The 25,000-nt window shown below is 45.2% G+C and overlaps 1 protein-coding gene across 1 annotated transcript in view; it reads left to right on the forward strand.

Moving 5' to 3' along the window:
- otog (otogelin) overlaps positions 1-25,000 on the forward strand; it is a 145,646-nt gene that overhangs the window by 5,578 nt on the left and 115,068 nt on the right. Inside the window, 5 exon segments of the mRNA XM_065011203.1 lie at positions 5,109-5,317; positions 12,559-12,689; positions 17,883-17,989; positions 23,779-23,888; positions 24,345-24,470. Coding sequence (XP_064867275.1) covers positions 5,109-5,317; positions 12,559-12,689; positions 17,883-17,989; positions 23,779-23,888; positions 24,345-24,470 — 683 coding nt within the window.

Genomic DNA, 25,000 nt, shown 5'->3' on the forward strand with positions numbered 1-25,000 from the left:
AGAAAAAACTCAAGACTCTAGACACCGTGTGGAAGCTGTAGGTACTGCAACCTCATTCAATTAATTGTGGTTCACAATGGGTTCAAGTAGCGCATGGATATATTTTCCCATTTTCAGTGATCAGTTTTTCCTGTGCTTTTCGATGTAAATGCCGTTCTGGTAAATCACAAGTGATTTAACCAGTTTTATAAACGTCTGAGTGTTTTCTATCCACACAGACTAAGCAAATGCATATACTATATTCCTGGCATGAGTAGCAGGGCGCTGAAATGTTGCGCGATTTTTAACAGAATGTTCAAAAAAAGTAGAGGGTCGACAAGAGGTTAATAAATGTTTTATAAGCAGATGTAAAATAAGAGCTGAGAAAGTGTTAAAATGAAGTGCTCTCCGTTGTGACATCACAATGTGTTGTAGTGAGTCTGGTCTCCGTTGTGACATCACAATGTGTTGTAGTGAGTCTGGTCTCCGTTGTGACATCACAATGTGTTGTAGTGAGTCTGGTCTCTATTGTGACATCACAATGTGTTGTAGTGAGTCTGGTCTCCGTTGTGACATCACAATGTGTTGTAGTGAGTCTGCTCTCCATTGTGACATCACAATGTGTTGTAGTGAGTCTGCTCTCCGTTGTGACATCACAATGTGTTGTGGTGAGTCTGGTCTCTGTTGTGACATCACAATGTGTTGTAGTGAGTCTGGTCTCCGTTGTGACATCACAATGTGTTGTAGTGAGTCTGCTCTCCGTTGTGACATCACAATGTGTTGTAGTGAGTCTGGTCTCCGTTGTGACATCACAATGTGTTGTAGTGAGTCTGCTCTCCGTTGTGACATCACAATGTGTTGTAGTGAGTCTGGTCTCCGTTGTGACATCACAATGTGTTGTAATGAGTCTGGTCTCCGTTGTGACATCACAATGTGTTGTAATGAGTCTGGTCTCCGTTGTGACATCACAATGTGTTGTAGTGAGTCTGGTCTCCATCACAATGTTGTGTGAGTCTGGTCTCCGTCATCAATGTGTTGTAGTGAGTCTGCTCTCCGTTGTGACATCACAATGTGTTGTAGTGAGTCTGGTCTCCGTTGTGACATCACAATGTGTTGTAGTGAGTCTGGTCTCCGTTGTGACATCACAATGTGTTGTAGTGAGTCTGGTCTCCAGACAACATATTGAGGTCTTGTCCCGTTGTGTCTATATAACTCAGGCAGTGTTGTCGTGAGTCTGGTCTCCAGACAACATATTGAGGTCTTGTCTCTGTGTTTTTACTCAGTCTTGACTCGGTCTCGAACAACGAGGTCTCGTAATTTCTCGCCGAGTCCAACCGGAGCCACCGGAGTGAAAATCATATAATTACCATCTCTCATTCAGTCGGCCCATAAAACCTCTCCGCCACGGCCAAATATCCACACTCCTTTCATGACACAATATCTCATCGACTATTGAAACCTGCCTGGGCTTTCTACTTCACTCATAACATTACAGTCCTTTACTGTTGTTGGAAAATATCCTCAAACATTGTGGCGGTGGTCAGAATGTCCTTGATTTGCTGGTCGATAAGACATTGTGGCGGTGGTCAGAATGTCCTTGATTTGCTGGTCGATAAGACATTGTGGCGGTGGTCAGAATGTCCTTGATTTGCTGGTCGATAAGACATTGTGGCGGTGGTCAGAATGTCCTTGATTTGCTGGTCGATAAGACATTGTGGCGGTGGTCAGAATGTCCTTGATTTGCTGGTCGATAAGACATTGTGGTGGTGGTCAGAATGTCCTTGATTTGCTGGTCGATAAGACATTGTGGCGGTGGTCAGAATGTCCTTGATTTGCTGGTCGATAAGACATTGTGGCGGTGGTCAGAATGTCCTTGATTTGCTGGTCGATAAGACATTGTGCTGGTGGTCAGAATGTCCTTGATTTGCTGGTCGATAAGACATTGTGGCGGTGGTCAGAATGTCCTTGATTTGCTGGTCGATAAGACATTGTGGCGGTGGTCAGAATGTCCTTGATTTGCTGGTCGATAAGACATTGTTTCACAGCTCTATTTAGTAAGAGGAGACCAGGGGGGGGGGGTGGAATCTACTTAAGTCTTTTCATCTGTTATAGACCTGTTTCAAATCAAATGAAATCAGTGGGTTAGTGATAATGTGTAGAGTGTCTCTCTGTTTGTCCTCAGCATCCATTTCATCACCATTCGGAATATCTAAAGAGTCCATTTGTTCTTCTGAAATATGACCACAGAAATACTGGACATTTTGAGATCTTGATATCATGGTGATTTGACACATTTACAACCGTGGTCTTGAAATTGGACTTGCATCGTTCTTGACTTGTGTTACAATAATGCTGGTACGAACTCGAACCCAGACGCAGTGAAACACAGCAAGCAGAGATAAGGGTACATCCAGATCTTGACGGAAAACAAAAGCACAAGACTAAACAAAACACGAGACCTAACAGATGCAGGACAACAGAGGAACCTAAATAGCAAGGCAACCAGGTGAACAGAGAAGGTAATTAAACCACAGGTGAAACCAATAAGTAATGATCAGGGTAACCGTGGAAACTAGAAAACAAGGTGAAGGTGCCCCCCAGCGGTAACCAATCAAATCGAACAGAAACTGTGACAACTTGGTCTCGGACCCCTCTCGGTCTTGGTCTTGACCCGAACTGGAAGAGAGGTAGTGGGTGTGCAGGCTTTCAGGTGTCCAACTCCTGGTCTGTCTCAACTAATTGAGGTCCAGAATAAGAGTGAATGAAAGACCTACAATCGTGGCCAAAAGTTTTGAGAATGACACTAAAATACATTTTCACAAATCTGCTGCCTCAGTTTGTATGATGGCAATTTGCATAAACTCCAGAATGTTATGAAGTGTGATTAGATTAATTGCAATTAATTGCAAAGTCCCTCTTTGCCATGCAAATGAACTGAATCCCCCACAAAACATTTCCACTGCATTTCAGCCCTGCCACAAAAGGACCAGCTGACATCATGTCAGTGATTCTCTCGTAAACACAGGTGTGTGTTGACGAGGACAAGGCTGGAGATCACTCTGTCATGCTGATTTAGTTCGAATAGACTGGAAGCTTCAAAAGGAGGGTGGTGCTTGGAATCATTGTTCTTCCTCTGTCAGCCATGGTTACCTGCAAGGAAATACGTGCCATCATCATTGCTATGCACAAAAAGGGCTCCACAGGCAAGGATATTGTTGCCAGTAAGACCTAAATCAACCACTTATCGGATCATCAAGAACTTCAAGGAGAGCGGTTCAGTTGTTGTGAAGAAGGCTTCAGGGCGCCCAAGAAAACCAGCAAGCGCCAGGACCGTCTTCTAAAGTTGATTCAGCTGCGGGATCGGGGCACCACCAGTACAGAGCTTGCTCAGGAATGGCAGCAGGCAGGCATCTGCACGCACAGTGAGGCAAAGACTTTTGGAGGATGGCCTGGTGTCAAGAAGGGCAGCAAAGAAGCCATCAGGGACAGACTGATATTCTGCAAAAGGTACAGGGATTGGACTGCTGAGGACTGGGGTAAAGTCATTTTCTCTGATGAATCCCCTTTCTGATTGTTTGAGGCATCCAGAAAAAAGCTTGTCCGGAGAATACAAGGTGAGCGCTACCATCAGTCCTGTGTCATGCCAACAGTAAAGCATCCTGAGACCATTCATGTGTGAGCTGCTTCTCAGCCAAGGGAGTGGGCTCACTCACAATTTTGCCTAAGAACACAGTCATGAATAAAGAATGGTACCAACACATCCTCCGAGAGCAACTTTTCCCAACCAACCAGGAACAGTTTGGTGACGAACAATGCCTTTTCCAGAATGATGGAGCACCTTGCCATGAGGCAAAAGTGATAACTAAGTGTCTCGGAGAACAAAACATCAATATTTTGGGTCCATGGCCAGGAAACTCCCTTGACCTTAATCCCATTGAGAACTTGTGGTCAATTCTCAAGAGGCGGGTGGACAAACAAAACCCCACAAATTCTGACAAACTCCAAACATTGATTATGCAAGAATGGGCTGCCATCAGTCAGGATGTGGCTCAGAAGTTCATTGACAGCATGCCAGGGCGGATTGCAGAGATCTTGAAAAAGAAGGGTCAACACTGCAAATATTGACTCCATGCATCAACTTCATGTAATTGTCAATAAAAGCCTTTGACACTTATGAAATGGTTGTAATTATACTTCAGTATTCCATAGTAACATCTGACAAAAATATCTAAAGACACTGAAGCAGCACATTTTGTGAAAGTAAATATTTGTGCCATTCTCAAAACTTTTGCCCACGACTGTACACACTTAGAGAACCCTGGTTGACTGATTTGACCTCTCCTCTCCTCCTCTCCTCCTCCTCTCATCCTCTCCTCCTCCCATCCTCCTCTCATCCTCTCCTCCTCCCATCCTCCTCTCCTCCTTCTTTCCTATCCCATCCTCCTCCCTCCTCCTCTCCTCCTCCTGTCCTCCTCTCCTCCTCCTCCTCCTCCCATCCTCCTCCCTCCTCTCTCTCCCTCCTCTCCACCTCCTCCTCCTCTCCTTCTTCTCTCTTCGTCCTCCTCTCCACCTCCTCCCGTCCTCCTCTCCTCCTCCCATCCTTCTCTACTCCTCCCATCCTCCTCTCCACCTCCTCCTCTCCTCCCCTCCCCTCCTCCTCCTCCTCCTCTCTCCTCTCCCCCATCCTCCTCCTCCTCCTCTCCTCCTCCCCTCCTTCTCTCCTCCTCTCCTCCTCTCCTCCTCTCTCCTCATCCTCTCCTCCTCTCTCCTTCTCTCCTCCTCCTGTCCTCCTGTCCTCCTCCCATCCTCCTCTCCTCCCTTTTCTCCTCCTCCCATCCTTCTCTCCTCCTCCCCCGTCCTCCTCTCCACCTCCTCCCGGACCTCCTCCTCCTCCTCCTCCTCCTCTCCTCTTCCCCTACTTCTCTCCTCCTCCCATCCTCCTCTCCTCCTCCCATCCTTCTCTCCTCATCCCCTCCTCCCATCCTTCTCTCCTCCTTCTGTCCTCCTCTCCCTCCTCTCCTCCCGTCCTCCTTCTCTCCTCCTCCCGTCCTCCTCTCCTCCTCCTCCTCCCACCCTCCTCACCTCCTCCCATCCTCCTCTCCTCCTTCTCTCCTTCTCCCACCATGCAGTGTCCAGCTGCCTCACCACATCCATGACGTGGAGCTGGAGAGGATCTCCCGCTATGTCTTGGTGACCCAGCAACATGGCTTCACCCTGGCCTGGGACGGACACAGTGGCTCTGTCTACATCAAGCTGAGCCCAGAGTGGGTGGGCAGGACCTGCGGTCTGTGTGGCAACTTCAACGCAGACGTACAGGATGACCTGAAGACCAGCTACGGTAAGAACAGAGAAAGAGAGAACAGTAGAGGAGGGACTGATGACCAGCTATGGTAAGAACAGAGAAAGAGAGAATAGTAGAGGATGACCTAAAGACCAGCTTCGGTAAGAACAGAGAAAGAGAGAACAGTAGAGGATGACCTGAAGACCAGCTACGGTAAGAACAGAGAAAGAGAGGACAGTAGAGGAGAGACTGATGACCAGCTACGGTAAGAACAGAGAAAGAGAGAACAGTAGAGGACAGACTGATGACCAGCTACGGTAAGAACAGAGAAAGAGAGAACAGTAGAGGAGGGACTGATGACCAGCTACGGTAAGAACAGAGAAAGAGAGAACAGTAGAGGATGACCTGAAGACCAGCTACGGTAAGAACAGAGAAAGAGAGAACAGTAGAGGAGGGACTGATGACCAGCTACGGTAAGAACAGAGAAAGAGAGAACAGTAGAGGATGACCTGAAGACCAGCTACGGTAAGAACAGAGAAAGAGAGAACAGTAGAGGATGACCTAAAGACCAGCTACGGTAAGAACAGAGAAAGAGAGAACAGTAGAGGATGACCTGAAGACCAGCCAGACGGTAAGAACAGACCAGAAAGAGAAAGAGAACAGTAGAGGAGGGACTGATGACCAGCTATGGTAAGAACAGAGAAAGAGAGAACAGTAGAGGAGAGACTGAAGACCAGCTACGGTAAGAACAGAGACAGAGAGAACAGTAGAGGATGACCTGAAGACCAGCTACGGTAAGAACAGAGAAAGAGAGAACAGTAGAGGAGGGACTGAAGACCAGCTACGGTAAAAACAGAGAAAGAGAGAACAGTAGAGGATGACCTAAAGACCAGCTACGGTAAGAACAGAGACAGAGAGAACAGTAGAGGATGACCTGAAGACCAGCTACCAGAGAAAGAGAGAACAGTAGAGGAGACCTGAAGACCAGCTACGGTAAGAACAGAGAAAGAGAGAACAGTAGAGAACAGAGGGACTGACCTGAGACCAGCTACGGTAAGAACAGAGAAAGAGAGAACAGTAGAGGAGGGACTGATGACCAGCTACGGTAAGAACCAGTAGAGGAGGACTAAGACCAGCTACGTAAGAACAGAGACAGAGAGAACAGTAGAGGATGACCTGAAGACCAGCTACGGTAAGAACAGAGAAGAGAGAACAGTAGAGACCAGCTACGGTAAGACAGTGAGGATGACCAGACCAGCTACGGTAAGAACAGAGAAAGAGAGAACAGTAGAGGATGACCTGAAGACCAGCTACGGTAAGAACAGAGAAAGAGAGAACAGTAGAGGATGACCTGAAGACCAGCTACGGTAAGAACAGAGACAGAGAGAACAGTAGAGGAGAGACTGATGACCAGCTACGGTAAGAACAGAGAAAGAGAGAACAGTAGAGGATGACCTAAAGACCAGCTACGGTAAGAACAGAGAAAGAGAGAACAGTAGAGGATGACCTGAAGACCAGCTACGGTAAGAACAGAGAAAGAGAGAACAGTAGAGGATGACCTGAAGACCAGCTACGGTAAGAACAGAGAAAGAGAGAACAGTAGAGGAGAACAGTAGAGGAGGGACTGAGTACGGTAAGAACAGAGAAAGAGAGAACAGTAGAGGAGGGACTGATGACCTACGGTAAGAACAGAGACAGAGAGAACAGTAGAGGATGACCTGAAGACCAGCTACGGTAACAGAGAAAGAGAGAACAGTAGAGGATGACCTGAAGACCAGCTACGGTAAGAACAGAGAAAGAAGAACAGAACAGTAGAGGAGAGACTGATGACCAGCTACGGTAAGAACAGAGAAAGAGAGAACAGAGAGGAGGGACTGAACCAGCTAAGAACAGAGAAAGAGAGAACAGTAGAGGAGGGACTGAAGACCAGCTACGGTAAGAACAGAGACAGAGAGAACAGTAGAGGATGACCTAAAGACCAGCTAAAGAACAGAGACAGAGAGAACAGTAGAGGAGAGACTGAGAACAGAACAGAGAAAGAGAGAACAGTAGAGGATGACCTAAAGACCAGCTACGGTAAGAACAGAGAAAGAGAGAACAGTAGAGGATGACCTGAAGACCAGCTACGGTAAGAACAGAGACAGAGAGAACAGTAGAGGATGACCTGAAGACCAGCTACGGTAAGAACAGAGAAAGAGAGAACAGTAGAGGAGGGACTGATGACCAGCTACGGTAAGAACAGAGAAAGAGAGAACAGTAGAGGAGGGACTGATGACCAGCTACGGTAAGAACAGAGAAAGAGAGAACAGTAGAGGAGGGACTGAAGACCAGCTACGGTAAGAACAGAGACAGAGAGAACAGTAGAGGATGACCTAAAGACCAGCTACGGTAAGAACAGAGACAGAGAGAACAGTAGAGGATGACCTAAAGACCAGCTACGGTAAGAACAGAGAAAGAGAGAACAGTAGAGGATGACCTGAAGACCAGCTACGGTAAGAACAGAGAAAGAGAGAACAGTAGAGGATGACCTGAAGACCAGCTACCAGAGAAAGAGAGAACAGTAGAGGATGACCTGAAGACCAGCTAAAGAACAGAGAAAGAGAGAACAGTAGAGGAGAGACTGACCAGCTACGGTAAGAACAGAGAAAGAGAGAACAGTAGACCAAAGACCAGCTACGGTAAGAACAGAGAAAGAGAGAACAGTAGAGGATGACCTGAAGACCAGCTACGGTAAGAACAGAGACAGAGAGAACAGTAGAGGATGACCTGAAGACCAGCTACGGTAAGAACAGAGAAAGAGAGAACAGTAGAGGAGGGACTGATGACCAGCTACGGTAAGAACAGAGAAAGAGAGAACAGTAGAGGAGGGACTGATGACCAGCTAAAGAACAGAGAAAGAGAGAACAGTAGAGGAGGACTGAAGACCAGCTACGGTAAGAACAGAGACAGAGAGAACAGTAGAGGATGACCTGAAGACCAGCTACGGTAAGAACAGAGAAAGAGAGAACAGTAGAGGATGACCTGAAGACCAGCTACGGTAAGAACAGAGAAAGAGAGAACAGTAGAGGATGACCTAAAGACCAGCTACGGTAAGAACAGAGAAAGAGAGAACAGTACAGGATGACCTAAAGACCAGCTACGGTAAGAACAGAGAAAGAGAGAACAGTAGAGGACAGACTTATGACCAGCTACGGTAAGAACAGAGACAGAGAGAACAGTAGAGGATGACCTAAAGACCAGCTACGGTAAGAACAGAGAAAGAGAGAACAGTAGAGGAGAGACTGAAGACCAGCTACGGTAAGAACAGAGAAAGAGAGAACAGTAGAGGATGACCTAAAGACCAGCTACGATAAGAACAGAGAAAGAGAGAACAGTAGAGGATGACCTAAAGACCAGCTCCGGTAAGAACAGAGAAAGAGAGAACAGTAGAGGAGGGACTGATGACCAGCTACGGTAAGAACAGAGAAAGAGAGAACAGTAGAGGACAGACTTATGACCAGCTCAAGAACAGAGACAGAGAGAACAGTAGAGGAGGGACTGAAGACCAGCTACGGTAAGAACAGAGACAGAGAGAACAGTAGAGGAGGGACTGATGACCAGCTACGGTAAGAACAGAGAAAGAGAGAACAGTAGAGGAGGGACTGAAGACCAGCTACGGTAAGAACAGAGACAGAGAGAACAGTAGAGGAGGGACTGATGACCAGCTACGGTAAGAACAGAGAAAGAGAGGACAGTAGAGGAGAGACTGATGACCAGCTACGGTAAGAACAGAGAAAGAGAGAACAGTAGAGGACAGACTTATGACCAGCTACGGTAAGAACAGAGACAGAGAGAACAGTAGAGGAGGGACTGAAGACCAGCTACGGTAAGAACAGAGAAAGAGAGAACAGTAGAGGAGAGACTGAAGACCAGCTACGGTAAGAACAGAGAAAGAGAGAACAGTAGAGGATGACCTAAAGACCAGCTACGGTAAGAACAGAGAAAGAGAGAACAGTAGAGGATGACCTGAAGACCAGCTACGGTAAGAACAGAGACAGAGAGAACAGTAGAGGATGACCTGAAGACCAGCTACGGTAAGAACAGAGAAAGAGAGAACAGTAGAGGAGGGACTGATGACCAGCTACGGTAAGAACAGAGAAAGAGAGAACAGTAGAGGAGGGACTGATGACCAGCTACGGTAAGAACAGAGAAAGAGAGAACAGTAGAGGAGGGACTGAAGACCAGCTACGGTAAGAACAGAGACAGAGAGAACAGTAGAGGATGACCTGAAGACCAGCTACGGTAAGAACAGAGAAAGAGAGAACAGTAGAGGATGACCTGAAGACCAGCTACGGTAAGAACAGAGAAAGAGAGAACAGTAGAGGATGACCTAAAGACCAGCTACGCTAAGAACAGAGAAAGAGAGAACAGTACAGGATGACCTAAAGACCAGCTACGGTAAGAACAGAGAAAGAGAGAACAGTAGAGGACAGACTTATGACCAGCTACGGTAAGAACAGAGACAGAGAGAACAGTAGAGGATGACCTAAAGACCAGCTACGGTAAGAACAGAGAAAGAGAGAACAGTAGAGGAGAGACTGAAGACCAGCTACGGTAAGAACAGAGAAAGAGAGAACAGTAGAGGATGACCTAAAGACCAGCTACGATAAGAACAGAGAAAGAGAGAACAGTAGAGGATGACCTAAAGACCAGCTCCGGTAAGAACAGAGAAAGAGAGAACAGTAGAGGAGGGACTGATGACCAGCTACGGTAAGAACAGAGAAAGAGAGAACAGTAGAGGACAGACTTATGACCAGCTACGGTAAGAACAGAGACAGAGAGAACAGTAGAGGAGGGACTGAAGACCAGCTACGGTAAGAACAGAGACAGAGAGAACAGTAGAGGAGGGACTGATGACCAGCTACGGTAAGAACAGAGAAAGAGAGAACAGTAGAGGAGGGACTGAAGACCAGCTACGGTAAGAACAGACAGAGAGAACAGTGGAAGAGGGACTGATGACCAACTACGGTAAGAACAGAGAAAGAGAGGACAGTAGAGGAGAGACTGATGACCAGCTACGGTAAGAACAGAGAAAGAGAGAACAGTAGAGGACAGACTTATGACCAGCTACGGTAAGAACAGAGACAGAGAGAACAGTAGAGGAGGGACTGAAGACCAGCTATGGTAAGAACAGAGAAAGAGAGAACAGTAGAGGAGAGACTGAAGACCAGCTACGGTAAGAACAGAGAAAGAGAGAACAGTAGAGGATGACCTGAAGACCAGCTACGGTAAGAACAGAGAAAGAGAGAACAGTAGAGGAGGGACTGATGACCAGCTACGGTAAGAACAGAGAAAGAGAGGACAGTAGAGGAGAGACTGATGACCAGCTACGGTAAGAACAGAGAAAGAGAGAACAGTAGAGGACAGACTTATGACCAGCTACGGTAAGAACAGAGACAGAGAGAACAGTAGAGGAGGGACTGAAGACCAGCTACGGTAAGAACAGAGAAAGAGAGAACAGTAGAGGAGAGACTGAAGACCAGCTACGGTAAGAACAGAGAAAGAGAGAACAGTAGAGGAGGGACTGATGACCAGCTACGGTAAGAACAGAGAAAGAGAGAACAGTAGAGGAGGGACTGATGACCAGCTACGGTAAGAACAGATCAGTAGAGGATGACCTAAAGACCAGCTACGGTAAGAACAGAGAAAGAGCGAACAGTAGAGGATGACCTAAAGACCAGCTACGGTAAGAACAGAGAAAGAGAGAACAGTAGAGGAGGGACTGATGACCAGCTACGGTAAGAACAGAGAAAGAGAGAACAGTAGAGGAGGGACTGAAGACCAGCTACGGTAAGAACAGAGAAAGAGAGAACAGTAGAGGAGGGACTGAAGACCAGCTATCAGAGAAAGAGAGAACAGTAGAGGATGACCTGAAGACCAGCTACGGTAAGAACAGAGACAGAGAGAACAGTAGAGGAGGGACTGAAGATCAGCTACGGTAAGAACAGAGAAAGAGAGAACAGTAGAGGAGGGACTGAAGACCAGCTACGGTAAGAACAGAGAAAGAGAGAACAGTAGAGGATGACCTGAAGACCAGCTACGGTAAGAACAGAGACAGAGAGAACAGTAGAGGAGGGACTGATGACCAGCTACGGTAAGAACAGAGACAGAGAGAACAGTAGAGGAGGGACTGATGACCAGCTACGGTAAGAACAGAGACAGAGACAACAGTAGAGGAGGGACTGATGACCAGCTACGGTAAGAACAGAGAAAGAGAGGACAGTCACAGGTCAGTTCCAGTAATGGTGGCCCCTCCCTCTGGAAAGCTCACAGGGGTGCAGGCTTTTGCTCCATTTCAGCGGTAACACACCTGATTCAGCTGATCAAGGTCCTGAAGAGCACCTTACTGCTACAATCAGCTGATCAAGGTCCTGAAGAGCACCTCACTGCTACAATCAGGTGATCAATCAAGAGCACCTGCTACAATCAGGTGATCAAGGTCCTGAAGAGCACCTTACTGCTACAATCAGCTGATCAAGGTCCTGAAGAGCACCTTACTGCTACAATCAGGTGGTCAAGGTCCCGAAGAGCACCTTACTACTACAATCAGGTGGTCAAGGTCCTGAAGAGCACCTTACTGCTACAATCAGGTGATCAAGGTCCTGAAGAGCACCTTACTGCTACAATCAGCTGATCAAGGTCCTGAAGAGCACCTTACTGCTACAATCAGGTGATCAAGGTCCTGAAGAGCACCTTACTGCTACAATCAGCTGGTCAAGGTCCTGAAGAGCACCTTACTGCTACAATCAGGTGGTCAAGGTCCTGAAGAGCACCTTACTGCTACAATCAGGTGGTCAAGGTCCTGAAGAGCACCTTACTGCTACAATCAGGTGATCAAGGTCCTGAAGAGCACCTTACTGCTACAATCAGGTGATCAAGGTCCTGAAGAGCACCTTACTGCTACAATCAGCTGATCAAGGTCCTGAAGAGCACCTTACTGCTACAATCAGGTGGTCAAGGTCCTGAAGAGCACCTTACTACTACAATCAGGTGGTCAAGGTCCTGAAGAGCACCTTACTGCTACAATCAGGTGATCAAGGTCCTGAAGAGCACCTTACTGCTGATCAAGGTCCTGAAGAGCACCTTACTGCTACAATCAGGTGGTCAAGGTCCTGAAGAGCACCTTACTGCTACAATCAGGTGGTCAAGGTCCTGAAGAGCACCTTACTACTACAATCAGGTGTGTTAGAAGTAGGGCTGGAACAACATCTTGTAGCGGTGGTAACGTTCCGCTGTGCTCCGCCTGTCTTCCCATACAGGTGTGGTGACGGAGGACCTGTCCATGTTTGGGAACAGCTGGGTGGAGGAGGAGCTTCACCAGGTCAGGTGTCCCATGGTGCCCTTCATGTTCCCCTCGCCCTGCGCCTCAGGTGACCCACACATACTACTGGTGAGTAACCCTGACCCACACATACTACTGGTGAGTAACCCTGACCCACACATACTACTGGTGAGTAACCCTGACCCACACATACTACTGGTGAGTAACCCTGACCCACACATACTACTGGTGAGTAACCCTGACCCACACATAATACTGGTGAGTAACCCTGACCCACACATACTACTGGTGAGTAACCCTGACCCACACATACTACTGGTGAGTAACCCTGACCCACACACACTACTGGTGAGTAACCCTGACCCACACATACTACTGGTGAATAACCCTGACCCACACATACTACTGGTGAGTAACCCTGACCCACACATGCTACTGGTGAGTAACCCTGACCCACACATACTACTGGTGAGTAACCCTGACCCACACATGCTACTGGTGAGTAACCCTGACCCACACATACTACTGGTGAGTAACCCTGACCCACACATGCTACTGGTGAGTAACCCTGACCCACACATGCTACTGGTGAGTAACCCTGACCCACACACACTACTGGTGAGTAACCCTGACCCACACATACTACTGGTGAGTAACCCTGACCCTCACATACTACTGGTGAGTAACCCTGACCCTCACATACTACTGGCGAGTAACCCTGACCCACACATACAGGTAGTGAATAACCCTGACCTTAACCCTCACATACAGGTAGTGAATAACACTGACCCTGACCTTAACCTCACATACAGGTAGTGAATAACCCTGACCTTAACCTCACATACAGGTAGTGAATAACCCTGACCTTAACCTCACATACAGGTAGTGAATAACCCTGACCTTAACCCTCACATACAGGTAGTGAATAACCCTGACCTCAACCCTCACATGCAGGTAGTGAATAACCCTGACCTTAACCCTCACATACAGGTAGTGAATAACCCTGACCCTGACCTTAACCTCACATACTACATACTACTACCTTATCCAACTTATTATTTCCACCACCCACACATGCAATGACATCTCCTGGTTTCAATGTTTCTAGAGACAATATCTCTCTCTTCATCACTCAATACCTAGGTTTACCTCCACTGTACTCACATCCTACCATACCTTTGTCTGTACATTATACCTTGATGCTATTTTAACCTCCTTTTACTCTCTGTTCCAGACGTTCTAGAATGTTCCTCTGGCGATGTAGAGTGAATCAGGCCCTGCAGTGCCTAGCTCCACCCTATTCCCCAGGCGCTCTCTTTTGATGACTTCTGTAACCGTAATAGCCTTGGTTTCATGATGTTAACATTAGAAGCCTCCTCCCTAAGTTTGTTCTTTTCACTGCTTTAGCACAACATGTTCTAGCTGTGTCTGAATCCTGGCTGGAAGACCACCAAAAATTCAGAAATTTTAATTCCAAACTACAACATTTTCAGACAAGATAGAACTGCTAAAGGGGCGGTGTTGCAATCTACTGCAAAGATAGCCTGCAGAGTTCTGTCCTACTATCAGGTCTGTACCCAAACAATTTGAACTTCTACTTTTAAAAATCCACCTCTCTAAAAACAAGTCTCTCACCGTTGTGAGACCACCCTCTGCTCCCAGCTGTGCTCTGGACACCATATGTGAACTGACCCCCATCTATCTTCAGAGCTACCTAAACTGGAACATGCTTAACACCCCAGCCATCCTACAATCTAAACTTGATGCCCTCAATCTCACACAAATTATCAATGAACCTACCAGGTACCCCCAAAGCCTTAAACACGGGCACCCTCATAGATATCATCCTAACCAACTTCCCCTCTAAATACACCTCTGCTGTCTTCAACAAGATCTCAGCGATCACTGCCTCATTGCCTGCATCCGTAATGGGTCAGCGGTCAAGCGACCTCCACTCATCACTGTAAAACGCTCCTGAAACACTTCAAGAGCAGGCCTTTCTAATCGACCTGGCCGGGTGTCCTGGAAGGATATTGATCTCATCCCGTCAGTAGAGGATGCCTGGATATTTTTAAAAATGTTCTAACAATCTTAAATAAACATGCCCCATTCAAGAAAATTAGAACCAGGAACAGATATAGCCCTTGGTTCTCCCCAGACCTGACTGCCCTTAACCAACACAAAAACATCCTATGGCGTTCTGCATTAGCATCGAACAGCCCCGTGATATGCAGCTGTTCAGGAAGCTAGAAACCGTTATACACGGCAGTTAGAAAAGCCAAGGCTAGCTTTTCAAGCAGAAATTTGCTTCCTGCAACACTAACTCTAAAAAGTTCTGGGACACTGTAAAGTCCATGGAGAATAAGAACACCTCCTCCCAGCTGCCCACTGCACTGAAGATAGGAAACACTGTCACCACTGATAAATCCACCATAATTGAGAATTTCAATAAGCATTTTTCTACGGCTGGCCATGCTTTCCACCTGGCAACTCCTACCCCGGTCAACAGCACTGCACCCCCAACAGCAACTCGCCCAAGCCTTCCCCATTTCTCCTTCTCCCAAATCCATTCAGCTGAAGTTCTGAAAGAGCTGAAAAATCTGGACCCACAAATCAGCCGGGCTAGACAATCTGGACCCTTTCTTTCTAAAATTATCTGCCCAATTGTTGCCACCCTATTACTAGCCTGTTCAACCTCTCTTTCTTGTCATCTGAGATTCCCAAAGATTGGAAAGCAGCTGCGGTCATCCCCCTCTTCAAAGGGGGACACTCTTGACCCAAACTGCTACAGACCTATATCTATCCTACCATGCCTTTCTAAGGTCTTGAAAGCCAAGTCAACAAACAGATTACCGTTTCGAATCTCAACCTTCTCTGCTATGCAATCTGGTTTCAGAGCTGGTCATGGGTGCACCTCAGCCACGCTCACCTAAACGATATCTTAACCGCCATCGTAAGAAACATTACTGTGTAGCCGTATTCATTGATCTGGCCAAGGCTGACTCTGTCAACCACCACATCCTTATCGGCAGACTCGACAGCCTTGGTTTCTCAAATGATTGCCTCGCCTGGTTCACCAACTAATAGAGTTCAGTGTGTCAAATCGGAGGGTCTGCTGTCCGGACCTCTGGCAGTCTCTACCACAGGGTTCACTTGGACCGACTCTCTTCTCTGTATACATCAATGATGTTGCTCTTGCTGCTGGTGAGTCTCTGATCCACCTCACGCAGACGACACCATCCTGTATACTTCCGGCCCTTCTTTGGACACTGTGTTAACAACCCTCCAGGCAAGCTTCAATGCCATACAACTCTCCTTCCGTGGCCTCCAATTGCTCTTAAATACAAGTAAAACTAAATGCATGCTCTTCAACCGATCGCTACCTGCACCTACCCGCCTGTCCAACATCACTACTCTGGACGGCTCTGACTTAGAATACGTGGACAACTACAAATACTTAGGTGTCTGGTTACCCCATATCAAACATCTCCAATCCAAAGTTAAATCTAGGGCTTCCTAGTTCGAAACAAAGCATCCTTCACTCATGCTGCCAAACATACCCTTGTAAAATTGACCATCCTACCAATCCTCGACTTTGGCGATGTCATTTACAAAATAGCCTCCAATACCCTACTCAACAAATTGGATGCAGTCTATCACAGTGCTATCCGTTTTGTCACCAAAGCCCCATATACTACCCACCATTGCGACCTGTACGCTCTGACTCGTCGCCAAACCCACTGGCTCCATGTCATCTACAAGACCCTGCTAGGTAAAGTCCCCCTTATCTCAGCTCGCTGGTCACCATAGCATCTCCCACCTGTAGCACACGCTCCAGCAGGTATATCTCTAGTCACCCCCAAAACCAATTCTTTCTTTGGCCGCCTCTCCTTCCAGTTCTCTGCTGCCAATGACTGGAACTACAAAAATCTCTTAAATTGGAAACACTTATCTCCCTCACTAGCTTTAAACACCAACTGTCAGAGCATCTTACAGATTACTGCACCTGACATAGCCCACCTATAATTTAGCCCAAACAACTACCTCTTTCCTAACTGTATTTAATTTATTTATTTATTTTGCTCCTTTGCACCCCATTATTTTTATTTCTACTTTGCACATTCTTCCATTGCAATACTACCATTCCAGTGTTTTACTTGCTATATTGTTTACTTTGCCACCATGGCCTTTTTGCCTTTACCTCCCTTCTCACCTAATTTGCTCACATTGTATATAGACTTGTTTTTTTTTTTTTTACTGTATTATTGACTGTATGTTTGTTTTACTCCATGTGTAACTCTGTGTCGTTGTATGTGTCGAACTGTTTGCTTTATCTTGGCCAGGTCTTGTAAATGAGAACTTGTTCTCAACTTGCTTACCTGGTTAAATAAAGGTGAAATAAATAAAATAAATAAAAATACAGGTAGTGAATAACCCTGACCTCAACCCTCACATACAGGTAGTGAATAACCCTGACCTTAACCCTCACATGGATAAGAGCGTCTGCTAAATGACTTAAATGTAAATGTAAATGTAGTGAATAACCCTGACCTTAACCTCACCTACAGGTAGTGATTGTGTTAAGAAGACATCTCTGGTGCTGCTATCTGCCAAGTCTCTGCTTGGACCAGTGGTTCTCAGTCTCTACCTGAGGGACCACAGTTATTTAAAAAGGACATTTTTGAATCTTACACACTTTTTTAGATTTAATTATCCTAAATTGAACTACTCTAACTCTGTGTGTGTTCTTTATTTTCCTGTTCTGGGTTTGTGTGATTCATTTCCTGTTTGTAACGGCGTTCGTCTGTCGAAGGAGAGGACCAAAATGCAGCGTGGTGGTTACTCATGTTCTTTAATGAAAAAAATAGTGATACATGAAATAACTAAATAAATACAAAACAACAAACGGAACGTGAAAACCTAATTACAGCCTATCTGGTGAACACTACACAGAGACAGGAACAATCACCCACAAAATACACAGTGAAACCCAGGCTACCTAAATATGGTTCCCAATCAGAGACAATGAGAATCACCTGACTCTGATTGAGAACCGCCTCAGGCAGCCAAGCCTACTCTAGACACCCCTACTCAGCCGCAATCCCAATACCTACTAAACCCCAATACAAAACACACCACAACACAATAAACCCATGTCACAACCTGGCCTGACCAAATAATTAAAGAAAACACAAAATACTAAGACCAAGGTGTGACACTGTTCTGGGTTTGTGTGATTCATTTCCTGTTCTGGGTTTGTGTGAGGTAAACTTGGATCTTCCTTTGTTTTCACCGTGACAGAAAGTGGAGGAGGTGTGTGCAATGCTTCTGGAGGAACCATTTACAGGCTGTCATGAGTTTGTCAGTCCTCTGTCTTACATGGCTAGCTGCTCCAACGACCTCTGTCTGTAAGTACTGGCTAGTCACCAACGACCTCTGTTAGTAATAACTAGTCACCAACGACCTCTGTCTGTTAGTACTGACTAGTCACCAACGACCTCTGTCTGTTAGTACTGACTAGTCACCAACGACCTCTGTTAGTAATAACTAGTCACCAACGACCTCTGTCTGTTAGTACTGACTAGTCACCAACGACCTCTGTCTGTAAGTACTGACTAGTCACCAACGACCTCTGTCTGTAAGTACTGACTAGTCACCAAGGACCTCTGTCTGTAAGTACTGACTAGTCACCAAGGACCTCTGTCTGTAAGTACTGACTAGTCACCAACGACCTCTGTCTGTAAGTACTGACTAGTCACCAACGACCTCTGTCTGTTAGTACTGACTAGTCACCAACGACCTCTGTTAGTAATAACTAGTCACCAACGACCTCTGTCTGTTAGTAATAACTAGTCACCAACGACCTCTGTTAGTAATAACTAGTCACCAACGACCTCTGTCTGTAAGTACTGACTAGTCACCAACGACCTCTGTTAGTAATAACTAGTCACCAACGACCTCTGTCTGTTAGTACTGACTAGTCACCAACGACCTCTGTTAGTAATAACTAGTCACCAACGACCTCTGTCTGTAAGTACTGACTAGTCACCAACGACCTCTGTCTGTAAGTACTGACTAGTCACCAACGACCTCTGTTAGTAATCACTAGTCACCAACGACCTCTGTCTGTAAGTACTGACTAGTCACCAACGACCTCTGTTAGTAATCACTAGTCACCAACGACCTCTGTTAGTAATAACTAGTCACCAACGACCTCTGTCTGTTAGTACTGACTAGTCACCAACGACCTCTGTCTGTTAGTACTGACTAGTCACCAACGACCTCTGTCTGTTAGTACTGACTAGTCACCAACGACCTCTGTCTGTTAGTACTGACTAGTCACCAACGACCTCTGTTAGTAATAACTAGTCACCAACGACCTCTGTCTGTTAGTAATAACTAGTCACCAACGACCTCTGTCTGTTAGTAATAACTAGTCACCAACGACCTCTGTCTGTAAGTACTGACTAGTCACCAACGACCTCTGTTACTAGTCTCTGTCTGTTAGTAATAAGTAGTCACCAACGACCTCTGTTAGTAATAACTAGTCACCAACAACCTCTGTTAGTAATAACTAGTCACCAACGACCTCTGTCTGTTAGTACTGACTAGTCACCAACGACCTCTGTTAGTAATAACTAGTCACCAACGACCTCTGTCTGTAAGTACTGACTAGTCACCAACGACCTCTGTCTGTAAGTACTGACTAGTCACCAACGACCTCTGTCTGTTAGTACTGACTAGTCACCAACGACCTCTGTTAGTAATCACTAGTCACCAACGACCTCTGTTAGTAATAACTAGTCACCAACGACCTCTGTCTGTTAGTACTGACTAGTCACCAACGACCTCTGTCTGTTAGTACTGACTAGTCACCAACGACCTCTGTCTGTTAGTACTGACTAGTCACCAACGACCTCTGTCTGTTAGTTTTAACTAGTCACCAACGACCTCTGTTAGTTTTAACTAGTCACCAACGACCTCTGTCTGTTAGTAATAACTAGTCACCAACGACCTCTATCTGTTAGTACTGACTAGTCACCAACGACCTCTGTCTGTAAGTACTGACTAGTCACCAACGACCTCTGTTAGTAATAACTAGTCACCAACGACCTCTGTCTGTTAGTAATAAGTAGTCACCAACGACCTCTGTTAGTAATAACTAGTCACCAACAACCTCTGTTAGTAATAACTAGTCACCAACGACCTCTGTCTGTTAGTACTGACTAGTCACCAACGACCTCTGTTAGTAATAACTAGTCACCAACGACCTCTGTCTGTTAGTACTGACTAGTCACCAACGACCTCTGTCTGTTAGTAATAACTAGTCACCAACGACCTCTGTTAGTAATAACTAGTCACCAACGACCTCTGTTAGTAATAACTAGTCACCAACAACCTCTGTTAGTAATAACTAGTCACCAACGACCTTTGTCTGTTAGTACTGACTAGTCACCAACGACCTCTGTCTGTTAGTACTGACTAGTCACCAACGACCTCTGTCTGTTAGTAATAACTAGTCACCAACGACCTCTGTCTGTTAGTACTGACTAGTCACCAACGACCTCTGTTAGTAATAACTAGTCACCAACGACCTCTGTCTGTTAGTAATAACTAGTCACCAACGACCTCTGTCTGTTAGTACTGACTAGTCACCAACGACCTCTGTCTGTTAGTAATAACTAGTCACCAACGACCTCTGTCTGTAAGTACTGACTAGTCACCAACAACCTCTGTCTGTAAGTACTGACTAGTCACCAACGACCTCTGTCTGTAAGTAATAACTAGTCACCAACGACCTCTGTTAGTAATAACTAGTCACCAACGACCTCTGTCTGTAAGTACTGACTAGTCACCAACGACCTCTGTTAGTAATAACTAGTCACCAACGACCTCTGTCTGTAAGTACTGACTAGTCACCAACGACCTCTGTCTGTAAGTACTGACTAGTCACCAACGACCTCTGTCTGTTAGTACTGACTAGTCACCAACGACCTCTGTTAGTAATCACTAGTCACCAACGACCTCTGTTAGTACTGACTAGTCACCAACGACCTCTGTCTGTTAGTACTGACTAGTCACCAACGACCTCTGTCTGTTAGTACTGACTAGTCACCAACGACCTCTGTCTGTTAGTACTGACTAGTCACCAACGACCTCTGTTAGTTTTAACTAGTCACCAACGACCTCTGTCTGTTAGTAATAACTAGTCACCAACGACCTCTATCTGTTAGTACTGACTAGTCACCAACGACCTCTGTCTGTAAGTACTGACTAGTCACCAACGACCTCTGTTAGTAATAACTAGTCACCAACGACCTCTGTCTGTTAGTAATAAGTAGTCACCAACGACCTCTGTTAGTAATAACTAGTCACCAACAACCTCTGTTAGTAATAACTAGTCACCAACGACCTCTGTTAGTAATAACTAGTCACCAACGACCTCTGTCTGTTAGTACTGACTAGTCACCAACGACCTCTGTTAGTAATAACTAGTCACCAACGACCTCTGTCTGTTAGTACTGACTAGTCACCAACGACCTCTGTCTGTTAGTACTGACTAGTCACCAACGACCTCTGTTAGTAATAACTAGTCACCAACGACCTCTGTCTGTTAGTACTGACTAGTCACCAACGACCTCTGTTAGTAATAACTAGTCACCAACGACCTCTGTCTGTGTGTACGTGATGAAAACTGCAAAAATGGAAACTTCTTCATCCCTTCCTCTGTTAGTGTTTTGTACGTGTTGTAAACTACATCCCTTCCTCTGGTAGTGTTTTGTACATGTTGTAAACTACATCCCTTCCTCTGTTAGTGTTTTGTCTGTGTTGTAAACTACATCCCTTCCTCTGTTAGTGTTTTGTACGTGTTGTAAACTACATCCCTTCCTCTGTTAGTGTTTTGTCTGTGTTGTAAACTACATCCCTTCCTCTGTTAGTGTTTTGTAGGTGTTGTAAACTACATCCCTTCCTCTGTAAGTGTTTTGTACGTGTTGTAAACTACATCCCTTCCTCTGTTAGTGTTTTGTCTGTGTTGTAAACTACATCCCTTCCTCTGTTAGTGTTTTGTAGGTGTTGTAAACTACATCCCTTCCTCTGTTAGTGTTTTGTAGGTGTTGTAAACTACATCCCTTCCTCTGTTAGTGTTTTGTAGGTGTTGTAAACTACATCCCTTCCTCTGTAAGTGTTTTGTAGGTGTTGTAAACTACATCCCTTCCTCTGTAAGTGTTTTGTACGTGTTGTAAACTACATCCCTTCCTCTGTTAGTGTTTTTTTTAGTGTTGTAAACTACATCCCTTCCTCTGTTAGTGTTTTGTAGGTGTTGTAAACTACATCCCTTCCACTGTTAGTGTTTTGTAGGTGTTGTAAACTACATCCCTTCCTCTGTTAGTGTTTTGTACGTGTTGTAAACTTCATCCCTTCCTCTGTTAGTGTTTTGTAGGTGTTGTAAACTACATCCCTTCCTCTGTAAGTGTTTTGTAGGTGTTGTAAACTACATCCCTTCCTCTGTAAGTGTTTTGTAGGTGTTGTAAACTACATCCCTTCCTCTGTTAGTGTTTTGTAGGTGTTGTAAACTACATCCCTTCCTCTGTAAGTGTTTTGTAGGTGTTGTAAACTACATCCCTTCCTCTGTAAGTGTTTTGTACGTGTTGTAAACTACATCCCTTCCTCTGTTAGTGTTTTGTCTGTGTTGTAAACTACATCCCTTCCTCTGTTAGTGTTTTGTACGTGTTGTAAACTACATCCCTTCCTCTGTTAGTGTTTTGTACGTGTTGTAAACTACATCCCTTCCTCTGTAAGTGTTTTGTACGTGTTGTAAACTACATCCCTTCCTCTGTAAGTGTTTTGTACGTGTTGTAAACTACATCCCTTCCTCTGTTAGTGTTTTTTTTTAGGTGTTGTAAACTACATCCCTTCCTCTGTTAGTGTTTTGTAGGTGTTGTAAACTACATCCCTTCCACTGTTAGTGTTTTGTAGGTGTTGTAAACTACATCCCTTCCTCTGTTAGTGTTTTGTACGTGTTGTAAACTTCATCCCTTCCTCTGTTAGTGTTTTGTAGGTGTTGTAAACTACTACATCCCTTCCTCTGTAAGTGTTTTGTAGGTGTTGTAAACTACATCCCTTCCTCTGTAAGTGTTTTGTAGGTGTTGTAAACTACATCCCTTCCTCTGTTAGTGTTTTGTAGGTGTTGTAAACTACATCCCTTCCTCTGTAAGTGTTTTGTAGGTGTTGTAAACTACATCCCTTCCTCTGTAAGTGTTTTGTACGTGTTGTAAACTACATCCCTTCCTCTGTTAGTGTTTTGTCTGTGTTGTAAACTACATCCCTTCCTCTGTTAGTGTTTTGTACGTGTTGTAAACTACATCCCTTCCTCTGTTAGTGTTTTGTAGGTGTTGTAAACTACATCCCTTCCTCTGTAAGTGTTTTGTACGTGTTGTAAACTACATCCCTTCCTCTGTAAGTGTTTTGTACGTGTTGTAAACTACATCCCTTCCTCTGTTAGTGTTTTTTTTAGGTGTTGTAAACTACATCCCTTCCTCTGTTAGTGTTTTGTAGGTGTTGTAAACTACATCCCTTCCACTGTTAGTGTTTTGTAGGTGTTGTAAACTACATCCCTTCCTCTGTTAGTGTTTTGTACGTGTTGTAAACTTCATCCCTTCCTCTGTTAGTGTTTTGTAGGTGTTGTAAACTACTACATCCCTTCCTCTGTAAGTGTTTTGTAGGTGTTGTAAACTACATCCCTTCCTCTGTTAGTGTTTTGTACGTGTTGTAAACTACATCCCTTCCTCTGGTAGTGTTTTGTACGTGTTGTAAACTACATCCCTTCCTCTGGTAGTGTTTTGTAGGTGTTGTAAACTACATCCCTTCCTCTGTTAGTGTTTTGTACGTGTTGTAAACTACATCCCTTCCTCTGTTAGTGTTTTGTATGTGTTGTAAACTACATCCCTTCCTCTGTTAGTGTTTTGTACGTGTTGTAAACTACATCCCTTCCTCTGTTAGTGTTTTGTACGTGTTGTAAACTACATCCCTTCCTCTGTTAGTGTTTTGTACGTGTTGTCAACTACATCCCTTCCTCTGTTAGTGTTTTGTACGTGTTGTAAACGTCAGTGTAACATCCTTTCTTCCTGCCGACCTGTCTTTGGCTTCTGTTCAGTGAAAGAGTTGCATTCTGTTTTTTATCTTGCCCTGAATGAAGGTCGGGTCCCAACGGTGATGTGGTATGCCAGGTGTTCACGGAGTATGCCCGGGCCTGTGCCCACGCCGACCACCCACTGACGGACTGGAGGACTCACATACCACAGTGTGGTAGGTGCCCTTCATACCGTTATTTACCCATACCCGCATGCAGGATACACTGCAGTTAGTTTTAGTGTAGATAATTAAGTGTCGTTTCAGTTGGCTTGTTGCCCCCCCCAAAATATTATTCCTTCAAGTCACACATGGTATGTAATTACACGAAACAAACCCCAAGACAAATTTAATGTCAAACATTTGTAATGTTACCTCCTGTCTCGTGATATCACTTAATGTCCTGTGATGTTACTTCCTGTCTTGTGATGTTACATCCTGTCTCACGGTGTCACTTCCTGTCTTGTGATGTTACATCCTGTCTCGTGATATCACTTCATGTCCCGCTAATGTCACTTCCTGTCTTGTGATGTTACCTCCTGTCTCGTGATATCACTTCATGTCCCGCTAATGTCACTTCCTGTCTTGTGATGCTACATCCTGTCTCACGGTGTCACTTCCTGTGTTCCCCAGCGATGCCGTGCCCTCCAGGTCTGCAGTATAAGGAGTGCATCACCTGCTGCCCTGTGTCCTGTAACGTGGACAGAATGTGTATTGACAACAAGCTGCAGTGTCTAGACGGATGCTACTGTCCCGACGGTGAGACTTACGCTCCTGTTGATGATTACTGTTACTTTACTTTGTAATGCTCTTACATTAAAGGCACTGCGACATGAAGAAGGCCTGTGAGCCGTAACGCGTTGGTGCCTTTCTCTGTTTTGAACATGGAATAGAGGCTTAAATAATATAATAAATAATCATATAGTATAATAATAATAATAAAATAAAGTGCTTTTGTTTGTTTTTGAAGTTTGATGCTCTTACACCAGCTGCAACTTGGTTAGTTTGTTATTCCCCGTTCTCCCATGAGCACCTCTCTTTGTCTTCATGCGTGATTCCAAAGCAGCGCTCCCTCTTTTGTCTTGCATTTTGAAGATTTTATAAAATAAGACTTTATATAAAATAATACTTTATAAAATAATACTTTATAAAATAATTATTTATAAAATAAGACTTTATAAAGGGGTTGGAAAGAGTTTAGAAGAAGTAGTTTTTATACCGTTAGTCATTTGTTTGTGGATAGTTTCTGAATCATTAATAAACAGTTAATAACTAATTGGTTAATTTCA

This window comes from Oncorhynchus nerka, linkage group LG27 (genome assembly GCF_034236695.1).
Source record: "Oncorhynchus nerka isolate Pitt River linkage group LG27, Oner_Uvic_2.0, whole genome shotgun sequence".
Lineage (NCBI taxonomy): Eukaryota > Metazoa > Chordata > Actinopteri > Salmoniformes > Salmonidae > Oncorhynchus > Oncorhynchus nerka.